Source organism: Sus scrofa, chromosome 11 (genome assembly GCF_054392235.1).
Source record: "Sus scrofa isolate SSC_HxYL_T2T_F1_AM1 chromosome 11, Sscrofa_HxYL_maternal_Yorkshire_Landrace_v2.0, whole genome shotgun sequence".
In the NCBI taxonomy this organism is placed as follows: Eukaryota; Metazoa; Chordata; class Mammalia; order Artiodactyla; family Suidae; genus Sus; species Sus scrofa.
In genome coordinates this window covers 8,529,419-8,556,513 of record NC_139393.1, presented here as the reverse complement: position 1 = coordinate 8,556,513, position 27,095 = coordinate 8,529,419, and the positions used below count along the sequence as shown (strand labels likewise).

At 47.6% G+C, this 27,095-nt stretch overlaps 1 protein-coding gene across 1 annotated transcript in view; it reads right to left on the bottom strand.

Annotated features, from left to right (window-relative positions):
• Positions 1 to 6,923: 6,923 nt before the first annotated feature.
• B3GLCT (beta 3-glucosyltransferase) overlaps positions 6,924 to 27,095 on the bottom strand; it is a 115,765-nt gene continuing 95,593 nt past the window's right edge. The window contains exons 15-16 of the mRNA XM_021065554.2: positions 20,319 to 20,463; positions 6,924 to 8,861 (exon numbers count right to left, since the gene is read on the bottom strand). Coding sequence (XP_020921213.2) covers positions 8,694 to 8,861; positions 20,319 to 20,463 — 313 coding nt within the window. The 3' untranslated portion in view covers positions 6,924 to 8,693. The remainder of the gene's footprint in view (positions 8,862 to 20,318; positions 20,464 to 27,095) is intronic.

Sequence of the window (27,095 nt, the reverse complement as noted above, 5' to 3'; positions counted from 1 at the left end):
ATACATACATACGTGTGTGTGTAGTATGTACACATATGTGTACCTGTGTATATGTATAATATTTATATACATATATAAGTGTACATAGGCTGCGTGTGTGGATATACCGAGAGGGAGAGCGGGGGGCGAATGAAGGGAAAAGGGAGAGAGAGGAAGAGTTGGGAGTCGCAATAGAGATGGCATTTATTATTTGCCTTTCCCTTTCTTCCAAGAAGCACCTTTAATCAGAGAAACAGTTCACGTTCCACAGCCCACTCACCTGATACCACCAGCATAGCCAAATGCAGATCACTGCCTTAAAGTCTGACCTGAGCCAAGTCATCCTACTTCTCTTGCTTCAACTTGATCTCTTATAAAAATTAATCAGACGTGGAAATGGCAAGTGATCAAAATAACCGATAATAGAGACTTCCTTAGCTGAATTACAGTGCAAACATGCAGGCAACACTCTGCGGGTTTTGTTGCAGGATGTTGACAGCGCGTAAGTTGTTGGTGATGTACGGAGAGAGTGAGTGACAGAGGCCATGGGAGCAGGCCTGGGGCATCCCAGTCTCACTGTCACCCCTCCAACCACAGGGCCTTCGGCTTTGCAGTTTTTTCTTCCTGAAATGCTCTCCTTCTCACTCCTTACCTGGTTAACTTCTTTTTATTTTTATATCTCAAAGCAAAGTCCAAATCCCTGTCCGCATTTGTTAAAGTTTATCATTATGTATTTTATCAGTAGTGTTTTTGAATACTGGCTGTGCCCAGAGCATAAATCCTACAAGAACAAAGAATTCTCTGCTTTCGCTCACCATGGCATTTCCAGAACCTGGAGAATAAAAGAAAACTTAATAATTAACATTTACTGAACGAGCCAACGTTAACCTGTATACATAGAAAGGTATTATCTTGAAATTCTTGTTACAGTTTTCCTGTGTTTCTCAATCCATGAATGAAAGTCAGATGCATTTCAGACTGATTAAATTCAATGTGACAATATTTTCCAGTCTGATAGAGCAGATAATTCATTGTAATTAGAGAATCTGGAAGTCCTGAAATTAATCTTTTCAGGATGGAGCACAGATGTGGGAACAGCACCTACAGGGAATACTTACTGATGCAGGCCCTGTATTTCTTTAGACGGTAGAATCGCAGCATTTTAATGTTGAGCTGCTTCACACTGAGGCCCAGAGACATGGCGAGACCCAGCCAAGGCTGCAGAGCGAGGCCGGCCCTGGGACCTCTTAGCCCAGTGCTCATCCCACCGTGACACAAAGGAGCAGCGTAACTCCCACTTCCAGCTGTGGAATCAGTAGAAATTCAGGGAAGGGATAAAACAGGGAGAAGAGTGAAAAGAAATTCTAGATTTAGGAATGTCTGAATATATCCAGTAGACTGGTGGGCAGAGAAGCCCAGAATAATGCCAGGCAGGTCTTTAGCTTAACTTCTTTTCCACCTAAAGGATGACTAGCTTGTTTGAAAGTAGAGAAGGGGGGGGGGTACACGCACACTGATGCGGAATGATCTAGGTGGCACCTCTGCATGCCCAGTGCCTGGCACAGTGCACTTGCTCAGAGTATGCTTATCAAGTGAATGAATGGAGGGGTAGGTGGGCCATCCTCAGACTCCCCCGATCCACCCACTGGTTTGCCAGGATCTGAAATCGCTCACACGGTGCCAAGCTGAATGATGCTCCCTCCCAAACAGATACCGGCCATCCGCATCCCAATCCCTGGGACCTGCCAATGCTAAACAGAGAACCTTGCAGATGAAATTAAGGATCTAGAGATGGGGAGTTACCCTGGGTTACCCAGGCGGGTTTAAATGCAACCACGTGTGTCCTTATGCGAGGAGCCCGAGGGGCATCTGACAGACACATGAGAGGTCCGAGTGACCGTGGCCACAACCGCGGAGTGCGGCAGCCACCGTTTAAGAAACAGAAAGGACCATTACCTTCAAGTCCCCTGTGTGTCTCTCTGAGAGCATTTCCCCTGGGGTTAACTTCCGTCTTGAATTTCAGACTTATTATTATTCTCTTAGATTTTTGAGGTATATGTCTCCGCATGTTTTTCATTTGCATGGTTTTAAATTACATAAATCCTGCTCTAAGTTTTGCTCTGCAACTTTTCAGAATTTGCTTAACATGGAGATGTCTCCTGTAGCTGTGTTTCAGTCATAGGGCAGCATAATGTGATACTGTAAAGCAAGCCCAGAGCTTATTAACTCTGCAGGCCGGGGACATGTAGGCTGGTTCCAGCTGCCAGCTATCCGGAGCTGTGTGTGTGCAGGGGACATTCTGGTTCATGCTGCTTAGGGCGAGGATGTGAGTGGTTCATGGTGCTCAGTGCCAGGATGTTTCCCTGGAGCACGTGTCGTGTCTCCGAGACGCCTGGGAGGTTGTTCTTCCAGGTCCTTATACAGAAAGTCACACTGTTTCAAGTTGCCAGTTTGTTCCCTTTCTAACCTCTGAGCACATACTGCTTCTGTAATTTATTTGCGATATAATCACATCTGCCTTTGATCTCTCTCATCTCATGATTAACTCTTGGGCTTTTGCTCATCTTTACCTATACTAGTGTTTTAGAACTAAATAAACATTCAGTCTGGGTAGAAGCCACATTTTTTTTTTTTCTTTTTAGGGCCACACCAGCAGCACATGGAAGTTCCCAGGCTAGAGGTTGAATCAGAGCTGCAGCTGCCAGCCTACACCACAGCCCCAGCCCTAGCAATGCGGGATCCAGGCTGTGTCTGCGATGCCAGATCCCTGACCCTCTTATCGAGGCCAGGGGTCACACTTGTATCCTCATGGATACTAGTCAGGCTCATGACCGCTGAGCCACAATGGGAACTTCCTACGTGTTCTTGATAGAGGTATGAGAGCACAGAGGTTAAATGACTGAACTCTAGAGCTGAAATGTCTGGGTTCAAAACCCAGCTCTGCTCCTTACCAGCTGTGTGATCTTGAGCTGGTTACTTAATCTCTCTGTGCCTCAGTTGCCTCCCATGTAAACTGGAGAAAACAATTAATTACTTAATTAAAGGGTTCTGTTAGGATTAAGTAACTTAACGTGTGAAACACCTGGGACTGCACCACGCACAGTAAGCGTCGTGTGAGTGGTTGTCGTCGTCGCCATCGTCATTGACACTGCGGTTTCCATAAGAGCAAAGCTATGTAAACAGGCAAAGAGCTTGTGTCACACTTAATAGAAATGATGAGATGCAAACACCCACAGCTTCGTGTCAGCAAATCTCAAGACCTTCCTCGGTGCCTGCACTGCCCCCCCCCCGCCCCCCGTTTGACAGCAGACCCGCCTGTCAGATCCCTCCACTCAGCTCTGGGTCCATCACGTGTCACCAGGACCAGCAGAGTTGCCACCCATCATCCTCCTGTCTGCCTGGGCAGTCTCACCTCACACGGACGTTTCCCAGAACTTTCCATCGTAAAGTAGATCCCCTGGGCCCATGTGTCCGCTCAGGCTGCCTCCCTGGTCTTTAGAGTAGCTCATAAAAAGAATTAACTGTAGATGCCCCCCCCCCCCAGTGTTTGTAACGGCTCCCCAAGTCTCACCTCCCATCCCGGCCACTCACTGGGAACAGTCTTGCCAAGGTCACTGCCATGCTGCTGAGTCCACGGTCACATCGCCATCCTCTTGGTAACATGTGACACACGTGATCAGTGGCTCCTCAGAACCCTCTGCCTGGCTTCCCCGGCACAGCAGCCCGGGTCCCCTCGCCTCACTGAGTCCTGCTCAGGCTGACTCGCTTGTCTTCTCCCCCTGCACCGTCTTGTCCAGTCTTGGGGCTTTTGAAACCTTTGAAATGCGGAGGAGTTCAAGACGGTAACTCCAGCCCTGACCTCTGTCCTGAGCTCCAGACTTTCCTGGCGACTGTCTGGTGTCTCTTAATGTGTAATGAGGACAGAGATGAGGCATTCCCGTCATGGCTCAGCAGTTTAGAACCTGACTAGCCTTCATAAGGATGCAGGTTCGATCCCTGGCCTCGCTCAATGAGTTAAGGATCCGGCGTTGCCGTGAGCTATGGAGTAGGTCGCAGATGAGCCTCGGATCCGACGTTGCTGTGGCTGTGGTCAACAGCTCTGGTTCGACCCCTAGCCTGGGAACTTACATATACCGCGGGTGTGGCCCTAAAAAAGACAAGAAAAAAAAAAAACAGTGATGAGAGCTAAGCGGTCACACAGGCTCTCTTTTCCTTTTCTGGCAGGCCACATCTGTCCCCACCATAGAGCCTTCATGTTCACTGTCCCCCGACTAGCACACCCCGCACACCTGAATCTGTGTTCCCAATCCTTTCTGTTCAGAGGGGGCTCCACTGAGTCACCTGCTCAGAGGCCTTTCTGTCCACCCCATCCCAGGCGGTCCCCAACCCCCGCCCGGTTCTGCCTTCCTGTTCCTAGTGCCTTTGGAGCATCTATCATTATACGAAGTCCTCTTGTTCATGTATTTGCTGCTGGTTTCCATCCTTTGCCTGTACCTATCCTGGCTCCCTCCAGGAATGTGTCTTTAAAGTGAAAACGTGCTAACAGACCTAATGCCGGAAACAAAGGTTTCACTTTTACAGATGGGAATAAAGCATGTCCTGCAGTTCATGTGTTTATAGAAAGCTTGGGAACATAAAACAATAGCAGTCACTGTGTGCCAGGCATTCAAAGATGCCAGGGTAGAGTGGGCAGACAAGGGGCATCCTTGAAGGTCTGACACATAATGGGGGTTTAATCAACAGATGCTGAGTGAATCTACTGATTAATTCATCTAAGTCCAGAAAGAGGTTATTTCTGATTATGAATGGAAGACAATAGACACATTCTTACTTATTAATTTTTGAGAAACACACAAGCAGTTGTGACGCATCTGGGTGTGGGAGCACTAAATCGGAAATTCAGCGAGCACTGATGCCCACATGCCTGTGCACAGCCCCACCTGCAGCCCAACACGTCCTCGCTCTGTGTCCCCATCTAGACTGCAGAGGCCATATTTGTGTCTAGATTTCTGATTTAGCTGCAAGATACAAAGATCCAACACAGTCAACTTGCTTTGGCTCTTTATTAGCTGAAGTGGCTTAAAAGCAGAAATGGCATTCTAGTGATTCCACCTGTTACCTCCTTGACGTTGACACCCCCAGTAAAAATAACAGCCATTCTACGTAAATTCCTGTTTTTAAATACACTTGATTTATAATGTGCCAATTTCTGCTGTACAGCAAAGTGATTCGGTTAAACACATACATATATTTTTTTAATATTATTTTCCATCATAGTCTATCCAAGGACACTGGATATTGTTCCTGGTGCTATACAATAGGACCCAGGCCCATCCAAAATTCTAAATCGAATCGCTTGCATCTGCTAACCCCATACTCCCAGTTCTTCCCACTCCTTCCCCCTCCCCCTTGGCAACCACACGTCTGTTCTCCATGTCTGTGAGTCTGTTTCTGTTTTGTAGATAGGTTCATCTGTGCCATTTTTTAGATTCCACATATAAGTGATATCATACGGTATTTGTCTTTCTCTTTCTGAATTACTTCACTTAGTATGAGAATCTCTAGTTGCATCCATGTTGTTGCAAATAGCATTATTTCATTGCTTTTTTTTAATGGCTGAGAGGTATTCCATCGTGTTTATGAACCACATTTTCTTAATCCATTCATCTGTTGTGGGACATTTAGGTTGTTTCCATGTCTTGGCTATTGTGAATAGTGCTGCTGTGGACATAGGGGTGCATGTGTCTGGATCTATGCCCAGGAGTCGAATTGTTGGATCTTACAATCATTCTGTTTCGTCCTCTGCGGAACCACTGTACGGTTTTCCATAGCGCTTGTACCAGCTTACATTCCCACCAGCAGTATAGAAGGGGTCCCTTTTTTCCACACTCTCCAGCATTTGTTATTTGCACAGTTACTATTAATGGCCATTCTGACCACTATGGGGTGGTACCTCATGGTAGTTTTGATGTGCATTTCTCTAATAATTAGCAATGTTGAGCATCCTTTCATGTATCTACTGGCCATCTGTATGTCTTCTTTGGAGAAATGTTTATTTAGGTCTTCTGCCTATGAAGTAAATGCCTATTTAAAAGACAAAGGAGTTCCTTTTGTGGCTCAGCAAGTTAAGAACCCAACTAGTTTCCATGAGGATGCGGGTTTGATCCCTGGCCTCGCTCAGTGGGTGAAAGGATCCAGCATTGCCATGAGCTGTGGTGTAGGTTGCAGACACAGCTTGGATCTGGCATTACTGTGGCTGGCTGTGGCTATGGCATAGGCTGGCAGCTGCAGCTCTGATTCAACCCCAAGCCTGAGAACTTCCATATGCCACAGGTGTAGCCCTTAAAAACAGAACAAAAAATATGAATAGAACAGTATCTGTCCAGGAAAATTCAGATTTAAAACTAGTTCTTAAGATATGAACTCTAAGGGAATCAGTTCCAAAATATATCCAATTCATTATATAATAGATAATGGTTTTAGAGCCTTTGTATAAATACACCTTCAGTGTCTGATGGTTTTCTCTTAAACGGGTAGGTTTGGGTCAATTTCTCTTTCTGAAAACTGGTTTTAATGAGCTGCCAATTTTTTTCTGATTGCATTAATTCCTTTTCCCCATGGCCCTCCCACTCCCACCTTACATCTGAGAAATACATTTGAGAATTAGAAACTTAGGCAAGGCGGAAGCTCCCACTGTGGCTCAGTGGGTTAAGAATCCGACTAGTATCCATGAGGATGCAGGTTTGGTCCCTGGCCTTGCTTGGTGAGTTAAGGACCTGACACTGCCATGAGCTGCAGTGCAGGTTGCAGATGTGGCAGGGATCCTGCATTGCTGTGGCTCAGGCCAGCAGCTGCAGCTCCGATTCAGCCCTTAGCCTGGGACCCTCCATATGCTGTGGGTGTGGCCCTAAAAAGACAAAAAAAAAAAAAGAGAGAGAGAAACGTAGGCAAAGATCTTTTATTTGTGACTAGGTTTACATAGTTCCCAAAGGTGAATGTAGTATAACTCCCAGAACCCCAGAGGTACCAGAGCAGGTGCCCTGGCATCCGTCGAAGGCCCTGCCCATCACAGCACAGGGCAAGCCTGATGCAGATCTTCACCACAGACGCCAGTAGGAGCCGCTCAAATAATCTCTGAGTGTGGCAGTGGGAGGCAGGAGCAGGACAGAAGACTCTTCTCCATCAGACAGGCAGCCAGGCCCTCTGGACAGATTATTCCAGGTGACAAGAAGGTGACTGACAATGCCAGTAATCAAGACGATACCAGTGTCATCGGCAGCTGCTGGGCTGCATCTAGAAAACCTCACGCGCCTCCCATCCAGCCCGTCATCCCCAGCCCGTCCGTGGGCCACAAACTCTGCTTCCACAAGAATGAATCCCCCGTGTATCCAGTCATCCCTGAAAACACTCCAGTCCTGGTATTTGCTGGTTTGGGAAATGGCAGATACTATGGCATCATTTTGGAAATCAGTCCTATATAAGGTACAAGACAACTGTATTATTTAAAAAAAAACAAAAAACCCTTGGGTACTCTTGGAGGCATGACTTTAAAACCCTGTTTGGCTGTAAAAAAATACAAGCCAAGTTAATGAAGAACAATTTTTATTTTAAAAAAGAGGAAAGTACTTTACCAAAATCAGTTTAAGACATATCAAAATCAAATTTTATGCAAACACCTTTAGAAAACTGAATTATATAATTAAAATGTTAAGGTACAGAGTATTCTTTACAATTAATAATGTATAAAATTACTATATATTAAAGATATGACTTGGACATGAGAGCTGTTTCAAAACACTGTTTTCAAATTCAGTTTTTAAGAACCCTGGGAACTGCCCAGGCACCATGCAGTCCTCCTACTGGGGCTTCCAGGTACACTGAGGGGTCTCTGCTGAGTCAGGAGAGGGTCCTTACGTAACAGAGAAATAAAAATAAGAGAAAAACACACGGTGAAAGCAATTCACTTCCTGAGACCTACACAGAGCTCAGTGCCTTGAATAAAATTCAGCAAGGTTGTTTCTTAAATGCTGAGAACAGTTTTCTGGCTGCAGCAGCTACACTTCTGTGTTACAAGTAGGTCATAAAGATGGGGCTTCGGGGAGAAACAGCACAGATGAACCTCTAAAGCAGCAGAAAGTGCTAGCAAAAGAATTCTTTTTCTCTTTTTATGAGGCACAAACACAAAGATAGATAAAATATAACAACCCTGATTACAGACTGCGGGGGATTTTTTCATTGCTAGACTTTTATGACATTTCGTCAATGATCCTTAACACAGCAATATTCTCGCTGCGTCACGGGGAAATAATTTTCATCATTGATAATCTAGTTTAAAAGTGCACCCCAATGTAATACCCACGTCAGCAGCCCTCCTGTTCTGCTTCCGTGTGTATATATATAAAATGACAGTCACGTCTCTCCAGCCTCATGCTCGACTGAAACTTCCACAATAATGAACAGAGAGAACAGGAAGGAGACTTCTGGTTCCCTGTTTATTTTTCTGTGACAAAAATAAAGCTGCTGTTTCACAGCTTGAAAAACACACAGGAGTCACTGTGTGTTACAATAACTGCGTAATGCAAAAGCAAGTGATTTCTCACGGAAAAAGCAATGTTTTTCCTACGACTCCTTCCCTTCAACTCAAAAATTACCAGATGATCGTCTCGACCTGAGGTCAGGAAGCTCGCGACGCCACGTGTCCCACGTGCGCAGGGTCACAACTCCTCCCGCCCACCCTTGGGCGTCTCCTGCCCGGCTCCGCCTTGCTCCCGGGGTGCCAGCCAGGTGAAGTAGACGCGCACGGGGTCGATGTTCCAGTGCTTGTGGAAGGATATGGGGACCTGGTGGGACAGGTAGTCCTGAGGGTAGTCCACGGGCCGGGCCTGCGGGGAGAGCAGGGGGTGCTGGCTCATTCGGCAGGGGCAGCGCCGCGGCCGCACAGCCCTCGCCTGCGGGAGAAACCCGCTTGCCCGCAGCCTCTGTGGCTGGTTATGGGAAACCAGCCCGGAGGGAAGCGCCTTTGCCCTAAAACCCCGCCTCGGGCGGCAGGCGCTCTGCTCCTGCGTCTGCGATCGCCCGCCCGCCCACCCGCCCCGTGTCCCGCGCGCATCGCTCTCTGCCGCTGTGTTCGGGCGCCTCGGCCAAGGTAGTACCTGTGAAGAGCTGTCCTTGGCAGGTCACTTACGTGACTATGACGAGCTCGGTAAAAAGGCTGAAAAGCCGTTACTTCCTAGGGCTCAGGAAACTCTGGGCGTGGGTGTGCGCGCGCGTGTACACGGCGCGGTGAGGCACGGGGCTCCGGGGCTCCCGCTGCCGGCCCGCGGCTCTGACGTGGAGCCGTGGAGCGCGGCCTCAGCCCGGCAGGACGAAGCTGGAGCTCACCGCGGAGGGGCGTCCGGGACCTCAGAGCCCCTGCCCACGCGCGCCCGCCTGCTTCCAGAAGTGCCGGTGGAAATGCTGAGTAACCCACTTGGCCAGAGGGCCCCAGACGTTTTCACATAACCATCATTTCAAAATTCTCTAGAACTTAAAACATTTAAGGAGACTCAGATATAGCCTAAAACAACGAGACTGAAGAAATAACCCACAGGGCAGGGAAGGAAACTGCAAGCAGATATGTTGTGGTTCCCCGAATAAGCAGAGCACCCCCCTTCTCTCAGTGCTTTCCTTGTTTGCAGACTTACCGAGCCCAGGGGGCCGCAGACTAACCCACTGGGTTGCTCAACAGTCTAGACTTTAGTAAAACTAGATAGTTTAAAAACTGGTCTTCTCTAGGTTACTATTTTATTATCATCTGCCTAAATTCTTGATATGAGTACTTAAATTCTCTTACGTGGTTTACAGAATCTAATAAATGAAAAATTTAAAACTCATGAAATTTTATCTCAGTCCTTGAAACAACCTTGCAGGATGGGCAGAATATCCTGGGGCGACCCCGACTTACGGATGAGGAGGCCAGAGTTCGTGGAAGCTGTCACTTTCTTGGGGTGACATGACTCACAAACGTTGGAGTGGGAATGAGAGCAGTGCCAGTTCCTAGACCTGGGTCCTGCCAGGGCCCCAGCCTGCCTTTGGTCTGCCATGCTGTGGGCTGGCACCTCAGCCCTGGCCTCTGGGAGGCATTACCCAGGGGTAGCACAGTTACACGGCTCAGCCGAGGGCCAAACAGTAGTATCTGTGCGGAAGCCTTCAAAGTGATGGAGAGCAGGAGCCTTCATCAAGGCCGCTGTCCTGTCCTTTAAAACGTCTGTGTTGAAAATCCATGCCTTTGTAAGGGACATACAGTGAGACAGAGACCAGAAATACAGAGTAGAATAAAATCTGAGTTGGGAACATTCTGAATGTGAGCTGAGGGGATCCATGGGTTATGTGTCGGTGCAAGGCCTCTGAGAGGTTCCGGCAGGGAAGAAAACCCAGGAGCAACAGACTCTCCATTCAGTTCTCAGGTAACCACACAGTGGTCTCAGAAGAAAAAATAAAAGTGGTGGAAATAAATCACTGCTTGTTTTTCAGACTTAAAAAAATTAACTGTTGGAGATACAAATACCTTTAACAGGGAAAAATAAACCCATGACATCTATCCCTCTGTTAATGCAGATTCCAGAAGTGATCAACCGCATCTCAGAGGAGTCATCTATCCAGGTGAAGAGCTGGCTTTTGAAGCATCACATGTGCTCATCGGTTCTGCTAAGTGAAGTCACGGGAGGAACAGAACTCGGAATGTAAAAGCATCCAGAGAGGCGGGTGTGAAGTCTACACAGCCCCTACCGATCAGCTCCTGTGCCCACAGTGCCCAAGGAAAAACCGAACAGGTAGGGTCGGGGCAAGGAAGGGGGCTTAGCAACCGGGCTGGAGGGTGTGTGTGTGTGTGTGTGTGTGTGTGTGTGTGTGTGTGTGTGTGTGTGTGTGTGTGTGTGTGTGTATGTGGCAAGCTGTGTCCCCGAAAGACGAAAGACGGGGGGCCTGAAGCTGCATGAGGACAGGGAGTGGGCAAAATATAAACCTTACTTTACCATCTATAAATATTGCAGCATGCTGAACCATGTAACAAAATTGCTATTTTCTTAGACACTTTTTTCCACAGCTGTTTGGAGGTATGATTTACATACCAGGCACAATTCACACATGGCAGTGGTGTGGATGATAACTTCAAGAACTTTAGCAAATTTCCAGAGTTCAGCAACCACAAATCTGGTCTTAAGATACCACGGCCATGCCCCGACCCCCGAATTCCCTTGCATGCATTTGCAGTCGGTCGCGCCTCGATTTGCAGAGCGAGACCACCACTGATTTGACCCTACAGTATCTGCTTTCCTAGAAACTTCTTATCCCTGGAATCAGAATATGAGGTTGTGGGTCTGGCTCCCTTCCCTCGGTGTTGGGGTGTCTTTCAGGAGTGCATTCCTTCCACTGCCGAGCAGCACTGCGCTGTGCTGTGCAGATCCACTGTGCAAAGCACACACAGCCAGCGTGGTGCCACGTGACTGTGAGCTCTGCCACTTAGTCTCTAGCAGGTTGTATCAAGAGATCAGCCCAGGGTTGCGGTGTCATCTGAAGGCTCAACAAGGGAAAGACCCACTGGCAACCTCCCTGTACTTGCTGGCCCCACATCCAGCCAAGCTCATCAAAACACACAACCATGAGGGCAGCTGAGTCGGTGAGCAAGGCAGACATCGCGGTCCTCTGCGGGCTCGTTACGGAAGGACCATCCCATCCCCTTTGCCATTTTCCACAGACCCACACTCACGAGGAGGGGCTCACACGAGCTTGAGAAGGCCGGCAGGACGTTTACGCCATGACCTTCCTACTGCACGTGTGTTTACCTTCGAAAATAGCCACAACGGTCCCGAAGGGACCATATTTTATATCCCCACCAGCAGTGCAGGAGAGCCAGTTTTGCCACGTCCTTGTCAACAGCTGGTCTGCTCTGTTTGCTCAGAGCCGGTCTGGCCGATGGTAGTGGCACCTTGTAGCGATTCTAGTTGCCACGTCCTTAAGGACTAATGACACTGAGCATCTTTTCATGTGCTCATCAGCCTTCCCTGTCTCTTCTTCAGTAAAGTGTCTACTCAAATCTTTGCCCATTTTACACGGAGTGGTTTGTTTCCTTCTGCAGTTGAAGACGGCTGTTACACAGCCTTTATCACATGTGTCATCAGCAAACACTTCCCCAGTGATGACTTTTTCTTTTTACTACCTTCTGATCCATAGTGGATACCTTAGCCATTGTGTCACTGGCCCTGTACTTTTTTTTTTTCACTTTCTTAATGATTTTTTTTTTTTTTTTTTTTTTTTTGTCTCTTCTAGGACTGCACCCATGGCATATGAAGGTTCCCAGGCTAGGGGTCGAATCAGAGCTGTAGCCACCGGCCTACACCACAGCTCACGGCAACGCCGGATCCTTAACCCACTGAGACAGGCCAGGGTTCGAAGCCACAACCTCATGGTTCCTAGTCGGATTACGTTAACCACTGAGCCACGATGGGAACTCCTCCTAATGACATTTTTTGAAGAGCAAAGGTGGTTTTTGTTGTTTAGGGCAGCTCCCACAGCACATGGGAGTTCCCAGGCAAGACTGAATCCAGCTTGCAGTTGTGACGTACGCCGCAGCTGTGGCAATGCTGGGTCCTTTCACCCACTGGCAGGCCAGGGAACGAACCCACACCTCTGCAGCAAGCTAATTCTTATCCCACTGTGTCACAGCGGGACTCCGGAAGAGCAAAGGTTTTTAATTCACATAAATTTAAATGTATGAGTTTTTCCTTTTATGGACCACGCCTTTGATGCCGTAGGAGATTGTCCCCTAGACTGAGGTCACAGCGAGTCATCCCCGTTTGTAACTTCAGCTCCTAGCTCTGCACTGTGGTCCATTTGAGTTGATTTGTGTGTACAGTGTGAGGCGAGGCTCTCAGTTCGCTTTTTGTCTGTAGGCTTAACTGTTCCAGCACCCCTGGTCCCTTTCCCCCTGAACGGCCTTGGCATCGTTGTTGAAGTTCAGTTCACCGTAAGTGGGAGTGTTTATGTCTGGGATCTCTAGCCCGTTCCTTTGATACACATCTTTATACTAATTTCACACTAGCTCGACTACTGTAGGTTTCTAATAAGTTCTGAAATCATGTAAGTGTAAATCCTCCAATTTTGAGCTTTTTAAAAACTTATTTCCATGTAAATCTTAGGATCAACTTGTCAATTTTTGGAAAGAAGACAGCTGTGTTTTTGATATGGGCAGCACTGAATCTACAGATCAATTTGGGGCAATACAGAGAGAAAATTTCCCTGAATGTCTAGGTTCCTGTAAAAAGAAAAAAAAACAGCCTTATCTGACTAGAAACATCTCACATTCCATGAGAATTAGACCTGTAGCCATGTCTAACTGCTCAGAACAAAATGAGAGTAAAACTTCCTTCTCTCTTGGAGAAGGTCACTGATTATATCCCTGCATTAGGTCCCTAGGTGAAGCCCCAAAGTGCCAGGAAGACCTGCTCACTGTCGCCTAGGGTGGCATTCACATTTCGAGGAGGAATGAGGTCCTCGGGCAGCACTAACATGTCCAGGGGCTGGAGGAAGGAGGGAGCGAGTGGCTCTCCTTCACCTTTGTCAGCAGAGAACACACCCGTTCCTCGTCCTGGCCTCTGGGTGTGTGTGTTCGCTTGTGCAGGCTGACTGACCTGGCCCTCATCGCATGCGCCCGAGAGGTAAAAACTAGGTCAAAGGGGCAGTGGAGGGGGGGGGGGAGATGTTATTTACTATGAGGTACTGAATTTAAAATCTGTCTCTGATCCAAAACACTTCATGTGAGCATTCAGAATAAAATTTTAAATGAATTAAGTACAATTTAAAATGAATAATAAAAAAATCAATGGGGGAGTTCCCTTGAGGCTCTGTGGGTTAAGGATCAAGCATTGTCACTGCAGCAGCTCTGGCCTGGCAACTTGCACATGCCAAGGGTGCGGCCAAAAAAAAAAAAAAAAAAAAAAAACCAACTGGAAAAACTAGGATATTTAGCAGTATTGAGTCTTTCTATCCATAAATATGACATCTTTTCATTTATTTAGATCTTGATTTCTCTTAGTAGTATCTGCCAAATTCTTAGAATTTTCTACGGACATAATCATGTTCTCTGCAGATAAAGACAACGTCACTTCCTCCTTTCCAATCTGTAACCTTGTCTGTCTTTTCTGCCTGAACGCGCTGGGAAGAACCTCTGAACACAAAGGTGCGTCAAAGAGGTGAGACCGGCCGTGTCTGCCTTGTTCCCCGTCTTGTTTGTGGATGCATTTGAACAGCTTGAGGAAATTCTCTTCCATTCTGCTGAGTGGTTTTTTTTCTGTTTGCCTTTTATCATAAAAGGGTGATGTATTTTGTCAAATACTTTTTCATGCGTCTACTGAAACAACTGTGGTTTTTATCCATTTTTATACTCATATATAACAGTAACTGATTTTTGGATGGTAAACTGCATTCCTATAATAAACCCCACCTGATCGTGTCATAGGTCCCTATTAATATACTGCTAGATTCACTGCGCTAATGTTTTATTAAGGATATTTGCATCTACGTTCAAGACTGACATTGGCTTACCGTTTACTTTTGGGAGGTACCATTTTAATCCCTTTGTTAGTTTCTTAGCTGTATTATTTAGTAATTTTCTTGGTGCTCGCTCTAGGGGTACAGGGTGCATCTCTGACATAATGTTAATGTTGGCCTCACAGGCGTTCCTGTTGTGGCTCAGTGGTCACAAATCTGATTAGTATCCATGAGGATGTGGGTTTGATCCCTGGCCTAGATCAGTGGGTTAAGTAAGGGTCTGGCTTTGCCATGAGCTGCAGTGTAGGTCCCAGATGCAGCTCGGATCTGGCGTTGCTGTGGCTGCGCCCTAGGTTGGCAGCTGCAACTCCCATTGGACCTCTAGCCTGGGAACTCCCGAACGCTGCAGGTACAGCTCTAAAACACATATACGTGTGTGTTTGGAAGGCAGTCTCACATCTTTCATTCAATGTTATCCACACATATAAGTTTAGATACATTTTCTATTTCTTTTTGAGAAACAGGCTTACTTTAAAAGTGTTTCTGTGGAGTTCCCTGGTGGCTCAGCAGGTTAAGGATCTGGCATTGTTACTGCTGTGGCACAGGTTCAGTCCCTGACCTGGTAAGTTCTGCATGCAACTAATTCTAGACATTTCTCCATTTTATTTAAATTATCTGTTTGCATAATTTTGGTAAGATATATAATGATGCCCCACTTTCATTTCTGATTTTGGTAATTTATCTTCTTTTTCTCTTGATCGAGCTAGCTAGAGATTGGAGTTTCCTTGTGGCTCAGCAGGTTAAGGATCCAGCATTATCACTGCTGCAGCACAGGTTTGATCCCTGGCCTGGGAACTTCCACAGGCCCCCAGACACAGCCAAAAAAAAAAAAAAAAAAAAGACTACCTAAAGGTTTACCAAACTACTTAATCTCTTGAAAATCATTTTTGGATGATTTCTATTTCATCGATGTGTGCTCTAATCTTTAATAATTCTTTTATCCCATCATTCAGATTTGATTTGATATTATTTTTGCTTCTCAATGTAGACACTTATTTAATATCTTTCATTTCTAACATGTTTAAAACTACTAATTTGCTTCTCATCACTATATAACCGCAAACTTTTTGGTAATATGTTTTCATTTTCATTCAAATTCAAGGTATTTTCTAATTTTCCTTATAATTTCTTTTGACCTATGGGTTATGTAAAAGTGTGTTGTTTAATTTCCAAATATTGGGAGAATTCCCTGGGCTTTTTTTTTTTCTCCATTGATTTCTCATTTCATTCCATTGTTCTGGGAGGTATACTGTGTGCGTTTTCCATCCTTTAGTTTACTGAGGCTTGTTTTATGACTTGGCGTGTTGTCAAACCAGGAGAATGTTCCATGTGCACCTGAAAAGAATGTTCCTTCTGTCACCGTCAGGTGAAAGAGTCTGTATGTGACAAGCAGGGCAAGTAGTTAATATTTGTCTTTTCCTCTTTTCAATTCTGTTCATTTATGTTTCATGGAATTGAAAATCTGTTAGCTGTTTTATTTTCTTGATGTATTGATCTTTTGTCATGAGATGTCCCACTTTCTCTCTAGTAATATTTCTGCTCTTAAAATCTGTTGTGTTAAATATTACTATAGCCACTCAAACTATGATAAACTGTTTGCAATGGTGTACTTTTATTTAAAAAACTGAAGTATAGTTAATTTAGTGTTGTGTTGTTTTCAGGTGTACAAGTGCAGTGATTCAGTTATACATACAATTTTTTCAGATTCTTTTCCATTATAGGTTATTATAAGGTACTGAATGCAGTTCCCTGAGCCGTAAGTAGATCCTTGTTACCTGTTTTATACACAGCAGTGTCTATACATTAACCCCAAATTCCTAATTTATCACCCCTGCCCCGCCCCCATCCCCTTTGGTAACCGTTAAGTTTGTTTTTTCCATGTTGTGAATCTATTTGTGTTTTGTAAATAAGTTTATGTTCCACATATAAGTGGTATCATATGATTTTTGTCCTTGTCTGTCTTAATATGATCATTTCTGGGTCTGTCCATGGTGCTGCAAATGGCATTACATCATTGGTTTTTTTTTTTTTTTTTGGTCTTTTCTAGGGCCACACCCACGGCATATGGAGGGTCCCAGGCTAGGGGTCTAATCAGAGATTAGCCACCGGCCTGCACCACAGCCACAGCAACACCAGATCCGAGCCGCATCCGTGACCTATGCCGCAGCTCATGGCAACGCCGGATCCTTAACCCACTGAGTGAGGCCAGGGATCAAACCCGCATCCTCATGGTTCCTAGTTGGATTCGTTAACCACTGAGCCACGACGGGAACTCCGAGTCCCTCATTTTTACGGTTGTGGGACACTGCAGTATGTGAGTACACCACATGTTTTATCCACTCATCTGTCAATGGGCAGAAGGTGGCTTCCATGTCTCGGCTGTTGTAAATAGTGCTGCCGTGGGCCGTGGAGTGCCTCTCGCTCCTCAAATTCGAGTGTTCTCTGGATACATGCCCAGAACAGGGCTGAAGGATCATATAAGCCCAGATCAAGAGTGAAGGATCATATGCTAACTCTCATTTTTAGTTTTTTAAGGAACCTCCATACTGTTCGCCATAGTGGCTGTACCATTAAATTCCTCTCTATGATCAACTGTTTGCACGGTTATCTTTTCCCAGCCTTTCAAATTCAGCCTATTTGTGCCCATGGATCTAACATATACCTGACTCTTATAGACAAGATATAGAAAAATCATGCTTTTTACCCGTCTGACAATCTCTGCCCTTTGACTGAGGTACTTAGTCCATTCATATTCAACACCTGATATAGCTTATTTTCATCAGCTATTTGCCATTTTATATGCCATTGTTTTCATACCTATGTCCTTTTGTCCATCCGTTCCTCCTCTAGTGCCACAATTTTGTTAAAATCGTTTAGTGTACATTTAAATTTCTTTTAAAATATAGCTAGAATATCAATAAAGTTATTTTCTTAAAGGTTTCTCTAGGGATAACATACACCTTTGACTTATCAGGTTAATAATACTGACTTAATTCAACAAAATAGGCCTTGCCCCAATAAAGCTCCCCTTCCTTCCCCAGCCTTCGTGCTACTGTCATCATATATAAAGCAGTTATCTATGTTATAAACTCAACAATAGTCATAATTGCTGTTTCCTTTTTTTTTTTTTTTTTTTTTTTAAGGCTGCACCCAAGCATATGGAGGGTCCCAGGCTAGGGGTGGAATTGGGGCTGTAGCTGCTGGCCTACACCACAGCCACAGCAACGCCAGATCTGAGCCCTACCTGTGTCCTACACCACAGCTCACGGCAATGCCAGATCCTTCACCCACTGAGCAAGACCAGAGATCGAACCTGCGTCCTAATGGATGCTAGTCAGGTTTGTTACCACTGAGCCATGACGGGAACTCCGGTTTTCCCTGTTTCTTACCCAAGTTTGACAATTTTAGCTGACATATCTGTGGGTTTTCATCTCTCCCACAAATCAAGTCCACCCCTCGGACAACAAACCTGTTGTTTTTTCCTAGCCGGTCCCAGACGGATGAAGCCACTCCTGCTCTTTCCACCCAAGCTGGGATGGAAGGGGCATCAGTGCGGAGGTTCAGGCAGAAAGGCCTCAGGAGGCCTCAGACTGGGCTGCTCTGACCCAGAACTACAGAAGTTTTTCAGGAATTAATGCTTTTCAGTGCTTTTTGGTTGACTTCCAGATGCCTAAAATGGTCATTTTGACAATTTCGGGCAGAGGATTGATTCACTGGCCATTGCATGCTGCCATACCACTAGTGTCATATAATATAAAACCACATGCCCTAGACTGTTTTTTCGTTTTTGTCTTTTTAGGGCCGCACCCACGGCAGATGGAGATTTCCAGGCTAGGGGCTGAATCAGAGCTATAGTTTCCAGCCTACACCACAGCCCCAGCCACACAGGATCCAAGCCGCATCTGAGACGTACACCACAGCTCACGGAAACGCCAGAGCCTTCACCCACCGAGCAAGGCCAGGGATCAAACCCGTGTCCTCATGGATCCTAGTCAGGTTCGTCACCGCTGAGCCACGACGGGAACGCCCATGGAGTCTCTGTTTTAACAGAGGGCCACACTAGACGTTCCCCGAGGCCTTGGTCCAAACCTATGATTTCACAGTACCCTTCCCTGACTAAAAAGAGCATAGATGTGGCCCAGGCGAGTTTGTATCTGAGCTTGTTTCCAAATGGCCGCTCTACCACTGACTCATCAGGAATCCCAGAGTTCCTGTCTTTCTCAACATGGAACACACACACTGTTTGGACCAGTGCTCAAACCTCACAAAGGGAAAAAGCGCTGTGCCAGTCAGAGTCAGCGCTCCTGAAAGAGGCTTAAGAATGAAGATAAAGCAGCATCTGCTGGCGAGGACAGGTCTGCAGCAGGCTTTCCAGCATCAGAAAGGTTTAAAATGTATTAGGTGAATGAGCAAAACCAAGTTTTCAAGTATAGGAAACACAACAAAGTCTTTTTTATTTTCACGCTATCTTCAAAGGACTTTACCTAAGGATTATTTTTCTTCTTTCTTTTGTCCTTATCATTTAATTCACTCATGTATTCTTCCAAAAAGGGCTGCTATAAAAAATCTAAGACTGTGATAATACCAGTGATAAGCTGCCTCCCTGATGCAGCCACGGTTTTCATTGCCTTTCTTTTCTGTGAATGAACCGTCACGAAACAGAGCGGGAAGGAAGGTGAGAGAACAACTTCTAAGCCATCCCAGCAGCACACTCACCGCCTTAAAGGGTGGCCAGATACCTTCTGACGGGCACCAAGACGGAGGCTCCTCACACAAAACATAAAGGGCTTTTTCATTCTTCCTGTGGCTCTCAAAATGCAGAAATGCATTCTTAATAATGCACATGCTTTCTGTGCCTTGTTCACGGGATCGCCTAGAGTGCTGTTCCTGTCCTGCCTCATTTTCTACACAGCGACGACAGCGTTTGCTGCTGGTTACTAAATCAAGCATGAAGGGTCCATTTTCAGTATAAGGAAAGGCACTTAAAATACACGTGCCCTCAAATATTTCAAATTTAAAAAGCTCTGAGTTGAAGAAGAGCATCCGATAGCTATGGGCTGTGTGTTATTTTTAGCGCAAACGTACCTACTCTCACTCTCACAACATCACAACATTCACTGACCTGATCACTTAAGAAAGAAGCTTCTGAAAATAAGGCACGAGGATTCCTTTCTTCCACCACAGGGCAGGACGGTGGGTGACGCTACTCGCACCAAACACCCTGGTGATCAGCAGCTCATTTCTTCTCTGACCCCGGCGTACACACTTACTCAGATACTACGTGAAATTTTACCACGTTTAGCCACCCAGTCTAATAGCAACCAAAGGGCAGAAAGCCCGATAAAAAGGCAGCCCTTCATGAAGACCGAGGACCGTGGGGGGTCACATGTACTTGGGGGTCACAGGACAGTATTAGGCTGGTCTTGTCTATTTCCACAAAGCATCTGGTGACACCAAAATGCCACCCATTCTTTTTTTTTTTAACTCAAAAGGAAGAAAAAAGGTTTTACCTGTCCTGTATGTAAGGATGCTGGTCAAACACCATTTCGCTTTCTAGATGTTTCTGCCTTCCATCTTCATGCTGTACCTGGCACAACCCTCTGGACAAAGAGCTCTGTTAAGGATGTCCCCCTGGAGCCTGTCCACATAGAGCCTAAGATTCTTCCCAAGAGGAGGTGACGCGCAAGAGGTAGGACCCTTCAGTGAGAAGGAAGCCCCCCCACCCCGAGGTGGGAGCCAAACACTCGTCGCACCTGATGGAAGAGAGGGCTGTGTGTCACCGGGATCCCCAAGCCGCTGAAGCACATCCCCAGGACCATGTCGTCGGGCGCGTCGTTGCGGTAGCAGCGACACTTGCTGGCGAGAAGTCTCCTGATGGCCTCTCGGCTGAAGACCATTCTGGGGGAGACACAGAAGATGGTGAGAGCAGCGCCTCGCCACCGGTCACCTGAGCGGGGAAGGGTCAGGGCCACGTGCCTGACGAAGACGAGCCTGGTGTCAGCGGCGTTTAATTCAGTAGTTATTCGGAAGAAAATGCTTCTGTGAAAGGAAAGCCACTTTTAAGAGACGCGTACTAGCTAATAGGCAATCTGATCCCACTACGTATCTTACCAACAAATGCCAGGCAGTGTCCTTTTTCTAGAGTGTCACTGGAAAATCAGACCAGGTCTCAAGTTCACACACTCTTGATGGCGTCGGGAACCAAACCTGCCAGCACCGCACTCGCAGCGTGGATGGGCCCACACGGCTGACGACCGACCATGAGGGCAAATCTAATTGAGAAAGCACGCGTGGTCGAAGCGATTCCAATCCTCGGAAGCTTCCTCAAGGTCATTTTAAGAGAGAGACAGGGAGGGAGGGCGATTGAGTTGCCCCAAGGAGAGCTAAGGTGCCGCCGGACCTGGTCAGCTGTGTGCTTTCGGGGGCACTGGAGCCCCTGCCTCTGCTCAGCTCAGCACAGCAGGAGGCGGGGAACCTTACAACAGTGTTTCCAGGCTCCCCGCCAGCTGACAGCGAGGAGCACAACACGCAGAGGGGCTGTTTCTGGCTCTGGCGACCCCATGGCAGAGGCAGGTGACGGGCGAGGGGCAGCCACGGGCTCCAGCAGAGCGGGCACAGGGTGGCAGAGCGTCCGTGACAGCCCCAAAAGCCACGGTGGGAGCCCGTCCCGGGTCAGCCCGGATGCAGTACCGTTAACCCGATTGCACCCACGGCTCCAGGAACGAGCTCCCTCTGCTCCTTCCGCCTCGGGGGCAACAGCACATTGTCCTATGGTTACTGAGCTCTGAGCAAAGCCACCACCTCCCTCTTACTCCTCTGGCCCTCTCCAGTATTTCGGTACCAAGTTCCTGCGTAAGTTCTCCTCTTTTTAAAACACAGGCTGAGTTCTGGCTTCCCTTCTGGCCCTCGGGTGGTAATGGCTGGTCTCACGTCCTCAAGAGCCCTGCAGCTGATGGGGCTGGAGGGACGGATGTGGTTCACAAGTTCATTCCCAACAAGCAGTGACGTTCCTGGAGGCAAAACCATCTAAGATTGATCGCTATGTTCCCACAGCCAAACACAGGGTCTCACACATAGTGAGCCCTTGATAAAAGATGGCTCGTCCATCAAGTGAGAGCAAAGCCGCCTCCGCAAGCCCGCCTGCCCGAGGGAGGGGAGTTCTATGGGTCAGTCTACTCAGAAGGGAAAGAGGACAGAGCTTGAGCCCCCGGGGGATAGCAGATGTGCCTGCTTGGGGGGCGGGGGGCCCTGTTCCCCACAGCACAGCGCACACCAGAGACGTGGGCAGGTGACCCAGCAACACCAAAGACAGGCCCTGCCCATGCTAAGCTGTCAGAAGACTCGAGGGAACATGACCGGACAAGCAGCAGCAGCTCTGTGAGGTCACACGAGGAACATGACTGCACAGGAGGAGAATGTGCCTGCAAACCACACCAAAGGGAGAAGTGCGAGTTGGAAGATTCACCAGGAACTGCCCCACCTAGAAAGCCCGGTGTCCGCCAGTGCCCCCGGGCCTTGCCCCTGCCCCACCAGCGACCCCAGGAAAGCGCCTGAGTCAAGGGGACGTGGGTCGATGGTCAATGGATGTTTCCCTTACGATGTCTGTCTGATGCCCCACCAAGGACAATTTCATGGGTAACTGTCCCCGTCACAGCTGGCATCTCATCCTCTTAAACCCTATTTGAATAAAGATGCTTCTTTTGTTCTTCTGCCAGCATCCCCCAGAACCAAAAAAGGAACAGGCAGGCCTTTCATTTGGCAGCTCTACCTGCCAAAATGGAAAATGACCCCTTATGTCGTCCTATCTGTTCTGCCAACTTTGAAACACTAAAAAGATGCTGAAATGCTATAAGACTAATAATAATATGGTTTCCTTTAATAGACAATACACTGATTTTAAAAATAAAAAAAATGGCAAGCAGGGACTTGCCTAGGGCATACCTGCAACTCAGGAACATGTACAGGAAAAGTGCATCAGAAACTGAAACCGAGCAGGGCCCTGGGGGCTTGCAGGCACCAAAGCCTTTCTGGGCCCCCATTTCTTGTTTGTAGGAGATGGGCCTCATTCAGCCTTCATGCCCTTCCCTGAGCTCCGATGGGCAGGTTCAGGCCGTGGCTGATCAGGGAAGGGAGGGGAGCCAGAGACCAGGGAGGAGCCGTCAAGCAGCAACAGTACAGCCCTGGGGCAGGGTCCTGGTTCCCCCTCAAGGGATACAGGTAATGATGGAAGCATCTCACACACCTCAGGGAAAAGGTAGAGTCCTTTGGCTTCTTCTAGAAATGAACACTTTAAAACTGAACAGCTGGGAGCCTGCCTTGTGTTCCTCCCTCGTTTGACTGTGCCCTAAACCCAATCACCTGTGAGCTCAAGCTGGGGTCCCCCAAGCACAGCTGCCTGCGGGTTAAAGATCACTAACTAGCACATGATGTTTTCCAGGGACTTCCCTAGTTTGTTCTCATTCCTGATCAACACGCCCTTTTGGGAGTTCCCATCGTGGCTCAGTGGTTAACGAATCTGACTAGGAATCAGGAGGTTGCGGGTTCGATCCCTGGCCTCGCTCAGTGGGTTAAGGATCCAGTGTTGCCGTGAGCTGTGGTGTAAGCTGCAGACGCAGCTCGGATCCCACGTTGCTGTGGCTCTGGCGTAGGCCGGCAGCTGCAGCTCTGATCTGACCCCTAGCCTGGGAACCTCCATATTCCATGGGAGAGGCCCGAGAAAAGGCAGAAAGACCAAAAAAACAAAACAAAAAAAAACCCCCACGCCCTTTTCACAAGTACTGTTATTCTAGGCAATAACCCAGAAGCCCACGGCCGGGCCCACGCCACAATCTCCTGATGCCAGCTTTGATGACTAGGGTTCCACAATATAAAGAAGAATGCATGTCTGCCCCAACCCTGAATCTTATCTGAAACCGTTTTTCTTTTAGACTATAGAACTCCCTGCAGTTCTTCCCCAAAGGGGGCACAGTCTCTAAGGCATGAGCTTGCTATGGCCCCCTTAGCCTGGCAAAGCAATAAAAGCTCTTTTTTTCTCCTTCACCCAAAACTCCATCCTCGTTTTTATTCGGCACCGGTGGACCGAGGCTGAGTTTGGGCAGCGCCATCAGCCCGCCCCCTCCAGGGTGCCTCGCGGATGGACAGGGCCTGGCGGTCTCCCTGGGCGACATTCCAAGACCAAGGACATCCCTACCACAGCTTCCTACGCCACCCTACACGAGTATTTTCAAAAAACCAAAGCAGTTTTTGAACCAGTTGCCTCCAACTACTCCAACTTGGCAAGCATAAGCAACAAAGGGAAAACAGACTTGGATTCACACAGGGCAAAGGTCTCACAATACAGAATATCTACACATTAATCCCCGGAGTCCGCCCCTCTCGGTTATCTCTGCTAAGTGGGGCTTAAGAGGAATGATTTAAGGCAACGATTTTCAAAAACTTAATTGACTATAAACCACAGTGAGAAAACACAGTTCATATGCAACCATTTGCTACGTGTATTACACTGAAAAACATCAGGTAATAATACTTACCCTTCATACATGTGATGCACTGATATTCCTATTTTATTCTTGTCTCTATTTAATTATTTTTAAATGATAGTTATGATCCATTCATTGATTTTACAAGCCATTAATTGAGCCTGACCTGCTGTTTATAAAACCACATAGGCACTTTTTTTTTTTTTTTTTTAAGGGCCACACCTGAAGCATATGGAAGTTCCCAGGTCAGGGACTGAAGCCAAGCCACAGCTGTGACTTACACCACAGCTGCAGCAACAATGGAGCCTATAACCCACTAGGTTGGGCTGGGGATTGAACCCACACATCCTCAGCAACCCAAGCCACTATAGTCGGATTCTTAGCCCACTGAACCACAGCAGGGACTCCCCATTCTGGTTCTTAAGCTGAATCATCAGAAAAGTCTCCTGTGATACCAGAGAAACGATTCTATCTACAACTTTCATCAAAGGTCCTCTCTCGGAGTTCCCGTCATGGCGCAGTGGTTAACGAATCCGACTGGTTGCGGGTTCGATCCCTGGCCCCGCTCAGTGCGTTGAGGATCTGGTATTGCTGTGAGCTGTGGTGTAGGCCACAGACACGGCTCGGATCCTGTGTTGCTGTGGCTGTGGTATAGGCCAGCGGCTACAGCTCTGATTAGACCCCTAGCCTCCATATGCTTTGGTGCGGCTCCAGAAAAAAAAAAAAAAAGTGCTGTTGAGAACAGAATATTACATTGGTCCATGTTATGTAAAGATCAACACTGGTGTTGATGCCTCTGTTTATCCATTTATTCCTTGTAACCTGTAAAACCTGAGTCCCCATGCTAGGAAGTGAGGGTGTAATGAAAAGTGAGATGTGGGTGCTGCTTTCAAACACCTCATAATTTAGGTGGAAAATAAGAAAGTCAATAGGCAATTAAATGATAATGACTTGCATACTGTGCGATGAAAGTATATCACAAAGGCATCGAACCCAGATCTCGGGGGCTGGACGAGGCCGCAGGTTTCCAGAAAGAAATGGTGGCGATATCCAGCCCAAAAGGAGGAGGACCAGCCAGGCGACAGAGGCACAAAGGTGGTGAACAGTACTGTGTAGTGACCAGCAGGCGCCTTATCCGGAGAGAAGAGTTTAAAAACTGAAACTGAAACAAGTTGGGCATGAATCCTGGAAGACCAGGGTGCAGAGAAATGAGCCTAAAATGGTAAAACAGCATGTGCCAAGCTCTGGAGCGGCCTGGTAAGCCTCTATGAGGCATTTGGACTTGAGCCTTCCGGCAATTCGAGGTTACGAAAGGACTTTCACTCTGCTGGTAACGCAAAGAAAAATCCAAGTAAAACCCACATTAGCCTGTGGGGCTACTCAAGAGATGGACGATGGGAAGTGAAGACGAGCCCATTTCCAGGGAGAAGCCCATCCCGGGCGAGCAGCAAGGGTGGCAGCTCTCAGAGGCCAAGTGAGTCTGGGGGCGGGAGGGTGGAAGGAAGGACCCGCCCGAGAGAGCCCAGCAGCCTCGGGAGCACCTGGCATCTGGGGATGAGACCAACTACAGGTGCTGAAAACGGAGGCCTGATCCAGGTCAAGTGACTCCTGCTGAAATCTGAATGACTGTCGCCTAGTCAGATGCCAAAAGCAGGACAAGGTCACAGTACTAGCAAAGCGAAGGCAGCGCAGGCCCCGAGCAGGGGCGGGAGAGGACCAGAGGTGGTTTCGGTGAGTCTCTTTGGGGGTGGAGGCGACCCTGAGGCCGGGCTGTCCCTCTGAGTCCCGGTACCCTAACACCTTGGTGCTTCGGAGGGGAGAAACCCATGCACAAACAACAGGGCCCCTTGCAAAGAGGGGAAGTTCTGGCTTAGTGGGCTCCAGCACCTCCTGCGGGAAACTAACTGCATAACCACAAGGCTGTCGGGAGCTGGGCCCTTTCTGTGATGAGCTCAGTGCTGCCTGGCTTTGCACGGTCGTGTCCTCCCACAGGCCCGCGTGGGCCCCGCCTCCAGCTGCCAATGGCCTCGGGTGGATCAGCCAAGATCAGTGCCCCTGCCCAGGCCTGGCTCTCACTGCGGAAGGCCCACCTCCAGAGCCGAGTTACAGTCACCACTGAACGGGCCACACCAAACCAGAACGCCCCGAACAGGATCCCGCCGTGGCAGGTGCTGCAGCAGAAAGGGTTCTAACGGAGGGGCTGCAAAGTAACAATATGAAGCCCTGGCCTTCAGGAGCCAGTAACCCAGGCCCCAAAGAGGCCCAGCTCACAGTGAGCACTGAACAAAAACCTGTTGAATGAACTTAGGTTACTGTCGTGGATAACAAGATTCTCCCTCAACACCCCAACTGCAAATAACAGACCAGACCTGCTCAACTGATTAACTCCTATAAATCAAATCAAAATCTTTCCCCATGAGAGATGAGACACATGCTTATTTACAGAGATTTTCAACTGTTATTTAGACCCTATAAATCCCACACAAATATCACTTCATTGCTGAAGTCTCAACTTCTATACCACTCTTTTCCCAAATGTGATATATAAGCACTGGATAATGTGAAAGTCTGATGACTTATTTTCTGAAATTAAAATCTACATCCAAAATTTTTTTCATTTAAACGATCGAAACTAACTGGCTGCCTAGAAGCAATCACACTACAGGGGCATTTCTTTCTCCTTTTTCCTGTTATTTTTGGCCAAGCCCACAGCATGAGGACGTTCCCAGGCCAGAGATCAAACCCATGCCCCAGCAGCAACCAGAGCTGCCGCAGCGACAGCACCAGGTCCTTAGCCTGCTGAGCCACAAGGGAACTCCCACAAGGACACTTCTACCAAGTACTGTGACATACATTTATATACTGTCTCTTAAAAGGAGTAAAACATTCTTTACCGTCGGTTCTTTTCATATGTGGCAAATTAAGTGTTCACTTTTCTATGAGGGGAACAGCTTCCGTTTACAGAGCTCTCAGTGTAGCTCCCATGGCCACAGACCCCCCTCTGCACCCGAGGAACCCAAATGTAACCCCGGGGGCACCTGCAGAACGCCC